Source organism: Budorcas taxicolor, chromosome 3 (assembly GCF_023091745.1).
Source record: "Budorcas taxicolor isolate Tak-1 chromosome 3, Takin1.1, whole genome shotgun sequence".
NCBI classification, from domain to species: Eukaryota; Metazoa; Chordata; class Mammalia; order Artiodactyla; family Bovidae; genus Budorcas; species Budorcas taxicolor.
Window position 1 is genome coordinate 14,644,184 of NC_068912.1, and position 8,497 is coordinate 14,652,680.

At 51.7% G+C, this 8,497-nt stretch overlaps 1 protein-coding gene across 1 annotated transcript; it reads right to left on the minus strand.

Moving 5' to 3' along the window:
• Positions 1–3,792: 3,792 nt before the first annotated feature.
• Positions 3,793–5,752, minus strand: HAPLN2 (hyaluronan and proteoglycan link protein 2). Its single transcript, XM_052637830.1, has 5 exons — positions 5,665–5,752; positions 5,110–5,463; positions 4,797–4,913; positions 4,471–4,653; positions 3,793–4,073 (listed from the first exon to the last, which is right to left on the minus strand). The coding sequence occupies exons 1-5, from the start codon at positions 5,750–5,752 to the stop codon at positions 3,793–3,795; spliced, it is 1,023 nt and encodes a 340-aa protein (XP_052493790.1).
• Positions 5,753–8,497: the final 2,745 nt, after the last annotated feature.

Sequence of the window (8,497 nt, forward strand, 5' to 3'; positions counted from 1 at the left end):
GCCATAGGAACTAATACAGTGAAGAACTTTATAATGAATGGATCAGACTCACACTACCTGAAGTTTACTGGTCAATCTTGGCATCACTATTCTAGTCCAGCAAACAGACACCATGTGCCTCCTGACGTGATGAAGGAGGAAGCACACAGTTGCTGTTCAGTTGCTACGTCGTGTTTGACTCTTTGCGACACCATGGACTACAGCATGCCAGTTATCACTTATGAAGTATTCCTGGGGAAGAGAGTGAATATAAGCTTAACCAAACTCCCAAATATAATTACAGGGGGTGGAGGAATATATTTAATGACACTTCAGGGATACACTCAGCCAGATCCAGAAGGTGGGAAACTCGACAGGAAAGTGACCTAGTTTCATAAACAAGCAAACAAGATGGCATAGAAAAAAATGAAAGAGGAAGAAGTGTTATGGTTTAAAAGATACTTAACCAAAAAAAAAAAAAAAAATCAAATGCAATATAGATCCTGGTTTGAGCAAATAAACTATAAAGTTATTTTTTTAGACATTCAGAAGAAAGTTATTATGAACTAAATATTAGATAACATCAATGTAATTTTATTGAGGAATATGATAGTAGAATTATGATTTTTAAGTCACTATATATTAGAAATACAAACTGAGTACAGGTGAAATGATATGCTATTTAATATTTGCTTTAAAATACTCCAGCAAAAAGCAAACACAAATGAGAGGACTCAAGAGATAAGAATTTTTTAAGTCGTTAAGCTGGAAGATGGAGTCATTTGTTATTCTATTCTCTCTATTTTGTGTATGTTTTAAATTGTCTATAACAAAAAGATAATAGTATTAGCAATATGAAGGGTAGTTGTAAGAATTCATGGTTATATATTTTAATGGAGGAAGAAACAAAGCTTTGCAGCATATGAAAAGCTTCTCCCATGACCATTTCTCATATACTGAAGAAAAAAAGCTATCTTTTTACAGTCTGAGTTGCGAGGCCTCAGATATTGACGTTCTGGGACTCTGACTACATAATAGGCTAGAACTTAGAAACCCAGAAGAGCAAGGGAGTGGGTGACTACCAGTATGTCCCAGAATTTAGACTGCTCTCCCTGCTGCTGCTGGTAGCCATGGGTGCTGTTTCTGTTCACCAGGTATTTCCAATTCTTTTAGGCCCCCTTGTGGTGGAGCGGGGCCCTGTGATTAGTTCTGGAGAATAACTTGTAGACAAGACTGGTGTCCCTGGGACCTGTGGCTTTTAATTGCTTGTATAAGACCCTCTGATGCTGCTGCTGCTAAGTCATGTTCAACTCTGTGCGACCCCATAGACGGCAGCCCACCAGGCTCCCCCATCCCTGGGATTCTCCAGGCAAGAACACTGGAGTGGATTGCCATTTCCTTCTCCAGTGCATGAAAGTGAAAAGTGAAAGTGAACTTGCTCAGTTGTGTCCGACTCTTAGCGACCCCATGGACTGCAGCCTACCAGGCTCCTCTGTCCAAGGGATTTTCTAGGCAAGAGTACTGGAGCAGGGTGCCATTGCCTTCTCCGTAAGACCCTCTAGAGCTGTTTTATTTTTTCCTTCTGGGATGGGGATTGATGGCATATGACATGATGGCTGCTCTATCAATCCGGACAGATACCTGAATGACTAAAATGAGAAGAGTCCACTTGTTGACCATAACGAACATGTGGCCAATTAAGAAATAAATCTTTATGTTTTAAACCACTGAGATTTGGGGGTTGTTTGTTATCAAAGCATAATTTAGCTCATCCTGACTAATCACTGCTGTACAGCAACAAATTCTACGGGCTACCTGGTAAGAACTTGGATAATAATTATTATTGTTATTCTGTTACCATCATTATCACTCATTAATTATTAAAGGTACCACTTACTGAGTGCTTCTTATGTGTATCAGGCATGTACTACCCAGTCCATGCATTGTCTCAGTTACTGCTCACAACAAATTCAGGAGGCAGTTATTATTATCCCATGGCCAAGATGAGAAAATCAAAGTTTAGGAACTGTCACAAATATTTCATTTGCTATATGACAATTGAAGATGATATTCATTCAATCATTCTCTGTCCCTTATACAAAGTCCCATGGGATCAGTTCTCTTTATTAATGATTGCAAGAATCCTCTTGGAAAGCCATTTTACAACATGGATCAAGCATCATTGAAAATTCATACTCAAAAAAAAAAAAAAGAAAAGAAAGTTCTACTCTTTGCTCCAGTCATGATTATTCTCCAGCCCAGGCTTTTTGTGGTATAGTTAGATTGCTTGAACAGGGAATTTCCTAACAGTGCAGTAGTTAAGGCTCCCCACTGTTCACTGCCTGGATGGTGGGGGAACTGTGGCATGGCCCAAAAAGAAAAGATTGCCTAAACAGAAATAAGTAAATAAATATATATAATATACATTAAGGAAAATGAATTAATGATATTGGGGTTTGTCTCTTGAGTTACAGGTATGTTTCTTTTAGCCTGATGTTGAGTGTTCCCAGTTCAGTTACCCGATTTGCTCTGGCGGCCATGGCGGTGGTGAACGCTAAGCCAAATGCACAACCCCCCTGAAGTATTAGCCCTCTGAGGACCTTATTGTGTCAGCTTGTCACCTCCTCCTCCGAGTTTATTTCCTGTCAGTTGTAACAACGGAGTGACTTTCCTGCCTTTAATAGTAGTCATGAGAACTCTTCTGGGAGACTGACTGGCAGGATACAAACACATTTTGAAATATATTTAGGGCCACCCTCTGTTCTGTGGTGCCCAGGGGCTAGGCCTGGGGCTTTGGAGCGCGCCGAGCCAGTAACCTTAGGTAGGGGTGTGGCGCCCCCGCGTGGTGCCTGGCACAACATCACCCTGAATTCTATCCAAGGCCAGGCCGCCCACGGTGTGTCCAACTCTCCTAAGGCCTTTTGGTGCCCTCCCCTCCTTCCAGTAGGTGGCTCCAGGGTAAAGAATCTGCCTGCAGTGCAGAAGAAGCAGGAGCCACGGGTTCCATTCCTGGGTCGGGAAGATCCTCTGGAGGAGGAAATGGCAACCCACTCTTGTATTCTTGTCCGGAAAATCCCGTGGACAGAGGAGACTGGCAGGCTACAAATCATGGGGTCGCAAAGAGTCGGACACGACTGAAGCGAATGAGCACAGCACAGCACCTCGAAATCCCGACTCTCTTGCAGCCTCATCCCTCAGGGGCAGTAGCCCCTCCTTTTCCTCTGTATTCCGAGGCGCTGGCTCAGCACGCTGGATCCAACGTGATCCCCCTCAACCCCCGCGCCCCCAAGCCCCACGCCTCGCTGACAGCTTCACCCAACACAAAAAGTCCTCAGGTTATTTTATTGCCGGATAGAAGTCAGTTAATGCCCCCTTGGACGCCTCTCCCGTCACCTAGCCGTGGCTGCATCGTCTGCTGCGGGGTCGGCGGGCGCGAACCGCCTCGGGTCAGAGGTTCGTAGCTGCGCACTACCACCCTGGTCGCCACCACTTCCCCTCCCCGACGCCGGGCCAGCCGGGATCCTCCGCCCGCAGCCTTCGGTCGAGAAGGCTGGTCAGGAGGAGCTGCTCCTCGTCCGATGGAAGGGGAGGCTCTCGGGAAAGTGGCGAGAGACCCCCGCCACGACTCCCAGGCTTTGTCGCGCGCGCTGGAGGGGTGCTGCTGCTGCTGCTGCTAAGTCACTTCAGTCGTGTCCGACTCTGTGTGACCCCATAGACGGCAGCCCACCCGGCTCCCCCATCCCCAGGATTCTCCAAGCAAGAACACCGGAGTGGGTTGCCATTTCCTTCTCCAGGAAGGGGTGCGGAGGGCCCCTATTCGGAGTAGCAGTAGGTCCCATAGGCCGCCTGCTGGGGTCTGGGGAAGCCGAAGCTGCGCACTCCGGGATCCGGGAGGCCCCCGCAGCGCGGCCGAGGCGTCGTGATGGGGAAGCGCACGCTGCCGTCCGCCAGCCAGCCGCCGTCGCATTGGTCCAGCCCGGAGAACTTCCAGGCGGCATAGAGGTGCCCGACCTTGGCCACCACGGCCCCGCGCCGCCGGCAGGCCGCGTGGGCTTCAGACAGCGTCAGCCGCCCGGGCACGAAGAACACGTGACCTGGGAACCGAAGCAGGTCACCGACTGACCGAGGGCAGGGCCGGCCGGGGCGTGGCGGAATTCAGACTCCCGGGGGGCAGAGTCGGGGTGGGGGAGAGGGGCAGGTGTGGATCGGTGGGTCCGAGCCTGGGTAGCAGGAGTGGGAGTCTAGAGACTGGGGGTGCAGGTGAGGTTGCAAAAGACAGGCTGGAGGCTGGGTGGGCAGAGTGACGGAGGGGCGAGGCCTTCGAGAGAGTCGCCCTGGAACCTCAGGCCTCCAGCCTTCTACCTTCCCCGCCGCATTCCGGAGGCCCCGCTCGCCCCGCCCCCCGCCTCATTTCCGCTCGGATCCTCGGGCCGGTGCAGGTCAGGCCCCGGCCGCTCCCGACGCGGAGGATGGCTCGCCCCGCCCCCTCACCTGACAGCGCGGAGGTGAAGCAGAAGGCGTCGTAGCGGTCGCGCTTCCGGTCGCGGGGCCCGTAGCTGCGGATCCCGGGCCGACCTCGGCCACCGCAGGGCGCGCGCGCCGTGAGGACAGGGTAACGCACGGAGCCCTCGAGCAGCCAGCCCGCGTTGCACCAGTCCAGACCCTCGGTCCACGCTGGCGGGAGATGGCGGGGGAAGGAACGGGGGTAGCGGGATTAAACGCATCACAGGCGGGAGCCAAACCCGGAGTTCGCCTCCACTGGGGTCCAGGCGACAGCTCGGAGGGAGCCTGGGCGGTACCCGGGCTCGGCCACTCACCCTGGTACAGCTGGGCGTAGGTGGCCAGACGTCCGTCCTGCTCCTCGCACGCCTGCTTCGCCTCGTAGTAATTGAACTGGTACCGGCCTCGGCTGGGCTGGTACGGAAACACCACACCTGGGAGTGGGGGGCAGACAGCCTGGAGAGGGCCGGCAGAAGGAGGGGGGAAGGAAGGGCGGTGCAACCTAGGAGAAAGGGCCGGGGGCTCCGGGAGCAGGGAGGGGGAGAGGCTGGAGAGGAGCCCCGGGAGGCCTGAGACGAGACGGCCGAACCACCGCCAGAGAGGCAAGCGGCAGCAGCCGAAGGGCCTCACCCTCCAGGCGCAGGGTCAGCGCCAAGCTCTCGTCCTCGATGCCGTTGATGAGCTCACAGCGGTACCGGCCCTCGTCTTCCAGGCGCACGCCCGCGATGACCAGGGAGGCGTCCAGCCGATGCCCTCTTCGCATCCTGGCGCGCCCCCCCAGGGGCCCGTAGCCCCGGGCGTGCGGTCCGTTGGTGATGAGGATGGGCGTTTCCCGGAGTTCCCCGGGCTCCACTTTGCTCCAGCGCACCTTGTAGCTGGGAGGCGGGGCGCCCAGGACGCAGGGCAGCGTGGTCGTGGCCCCACGACGAGAGTGAATGACCTCGTGGATGGGGGGCAGGAGGTAGTGGGGGCCAGGGTTGGGTGCTGAGCAGAGGGGGCCACAGTGGCAGGAACCCCCTGACCCCCACTGCCCCAAGTGCCTGTCCAAAGCCAGCGTTCCCCAGACCCCACCAAACCTCTCTCCATTGCTCACTCAGAAATGACTCAGTCCCTGAGGACCTCCAACAACCCTTCCCACTTTCCCCACCACTGTTCTCCAGATTCTGGGCCGAATTAAGGTCTTACCTTGGCTCCCCAGGGCTCTGTGGAAGATGGTGAAGGCCCAAGGGAGAAGGAAGTGGCAGAGAGTGGGGAGGCTGATCCTGCCTTGCATGATGGGAGTCAGCCCAGTCTGTGGGGCACAAGGTTGGGCATTCCTTAGCACTCTCCTTCCTCGGAGAAGGCAATGGCAACCCACTCCAGTACTCTTGCCTGAAAAATCCCATGGACGGAGGAGTCCATGGGGTCGCGAAGAGTCCGACACACACGACTTCACTTTCCCTTTAGCACTAAGGAAATGGGGTGGGGAGATGATGAACTCCCACCGGGATTCCTCAGAGGGGACTGTTCGGCTGGAAGCCATGGCGGCAGATAGAGGGGCTGAAATTGTCAGCAAAGGAAGGTGATGGGGAAGGGGCAGTAACAAAGTCTCCTCCCCGCCACCCGCCCCCCAGGCCTCCTGGGCCCATCCTTCTTCCTCTCTTGTCCCTTCAGTCAGCAGGTCCTCTGCTATCCATTTTTCAGCACAAGGGCTGCTTCCCAAGTCTTCCCTTCTGGATTGCCACCTCTGGCCTCTGTCTTCACCCAACACCCATTCTCCATCTGAAGCCAGAGTAAATATGATCTTGTCACTCTCCTGCTTAAAGCAGTGACTCCTTGTTGCCAATGAGGATCAAATCCAGTGTCCTAACCCAACTTCCAAGGCTCTCTGTGATCCAGCCTCTCAGGGCACCTCCAGCATTGCCCCCCTACCCGACCCCTCACCACCTGTGCCCTCGGCACTATGCAGCAGACATGTTCTGGCTCCAGCACAGTCCGAGTTCACCCTCACCTTCTCACAGGCCATCAGTTTGGGCCTCGCCCCTCTGGGAGGCTTTCCTCTCGCCCCCCTCATCACACTGCAGTGCACTGTGGTCTGCCACTCTGGGTTCCCACTGCTCCGGACTCAGAACTTTTCCCCTTAGAAGTATTTCTCTTAGCAGCTAAATTAGCAGTGTGAATTGGAAAAGTTAAATACATATGCATATGTAGACTACATCAGTGAGCTCTCCAGTAATTATAAAGTATAAAATTATAAGGCTACTAAAAATTATTTTGAACACAGCTGTCTATTTCAGTAGTTGATTTCGGCCCTTCTTTATCTTATCTATTCTTTATCACCTTGGCCATTTTTTAAAATAATTGGACTAAAGACCCCTAACCTAGTTTCATCCCTTTTTAAGATCTAATTCCTCTACTTCCTTTGAACAAGTTGCTTAACCTCTCTCTGATTCAATGTCCTCGTCGGTAAAATGCGGGGGATACTGGCACACCTACCTCACTGAGTAGTTGTGGAGTCAGATGAAGTAACATACATGAAATGCTTAAATAGGTCCTGATATCTATTTAAGCATTTTATGGATATGCTATGTATATGCTAGTTGTTATCTGCAACTGCCGGCATAGTTGCTGGCACACAGTCGGTGCTAAATAAATATGTGTGTTAATTAATGAGCTCACATGAAGGACTTTTGGGAAGAAGAGCAGGGACATGGCAAGAGGAAGGAAACTTTGAGGAGGACTCGGAAGGCTAAGGAGCCAAGCTCCATCTTCCTGCAGATGAAGGTCAGAGCTGAGTATGCGGCAGGAGACAGAGGTTAGGTGCAGAAAGGACTTCCCAGTGGTTAAGAAAAGCATCTGCGACAAGGAAGTCGGTGAGAGAACATGTCTCCTGTACAGAACAACCTGGTAAACACCTGGTTGAGACAGTGGGAACTGGTAAGAGAGAATGGGAACTGAGATCAGTTGAGGGATCCATAGCAACCACAGTCAGCACCAACACAGTCAAGTTAAATGTGCCTGAAACTGCTCTAAGCACTTTTCAAGTACACTTTTATATTTACTCCCCTTAGCAACCCTATGAGTTAGGAATGGTTATGAATCCCAATTATACATGCTCGAAGGAGCTCCCATGTCACGATTCTCGAATGAGGTCACACAGCTGTTAAGGGGAGGGGTTTGCTGGGACTTGAATCCAGGCTTGAGCTGAGGTTCAAGCTCTTAGTCACTGGCCTGCATTTCTGTGTCTCAAAGCAGGTGCACACATTCCTTCTTCGTGTCCCTTACAGAGAATGAGAGAGTGGCCAACAGCCCCAGTGCCTACTCCCTGTTTTGTTTTCACTTACAAACCTTTATTTAAGAGAAATATTCAAAAAAATTTTTTTTGAGAAATATTCAAAATTTTTATGGGATACTTTTAGATACAATACAAAGTCATTTCTCTGATAATTATTTTATGAACATTTTGATCAATAACATGCTGTAAGATACTTTGACACTGACCTGTTAGAAGTGGGCCTCTTCACAGAGATGGCAGGTGCAGTGATTGGCAGCTTTTGGTCCTGCTGGAGAAAGAGTTTCCAGGTGAAGGAGTTGCCTGGGTCCCGGGAGGTCCAAGCACTTAACAGCCTCAGGACTTGGGCCCCTGATCAGTGTGGTCTCTCCTTTTGCACCTTTGAGGAAATGCTTTTGCCCTGAGTTCAAAGACGCCAAGGTACAGAAACTCCCCCACTCATCATTCCACTAAGCCACATTAAGTGACTCGGGTCCAGCTTTGTGACTGGGCACTGGGTCTGCGGTACTCACTGCCCTGGGCCCCGGGGAAGACACAGAATGAAACAGGAACCATGAAGAGGGATGGAGTGAAAGAGGCAACCCAGGAATAATTGCCTGAAATGTTGCAGACAGTGGGGTGCCCGTTTCTTATAGATGCTCTTGGACCAGAGAAGGGATGGACTGGTTGGTGGGTATAAGGATGTTGGACTGCTGGGCAGGGGGATGAATTACAAATGAGGCTCAGAGATCTATGTGTCGTTCCACC

Excerpts from the sequence above, each read along its gene's own strand:
- HAPLN2 (XM_052637830.1), bottom strand. The coding sequence starts at position 5,752 with ATGCAAGGCAGGATCAGCCTCCCCACTCTCTGCCACTTCCTTCTCCCT. Across the intron at positions 4,914-5,109 it reads GCTGACCCTGCGCCTGGAGG|GTGTGGTGTTTCCGTACCAG; the intron begins GTGAGGCCCTTC and ends CCCCACTCCCAG. Across the intron at positions 4,654-4,796 it reads CTACGCCCAGCTGTACCAGG|CGTGGACCGAGGGTCTGGAC; the intron begins GTGAGTGGCCGA and ends ATCTCCCGCCAG.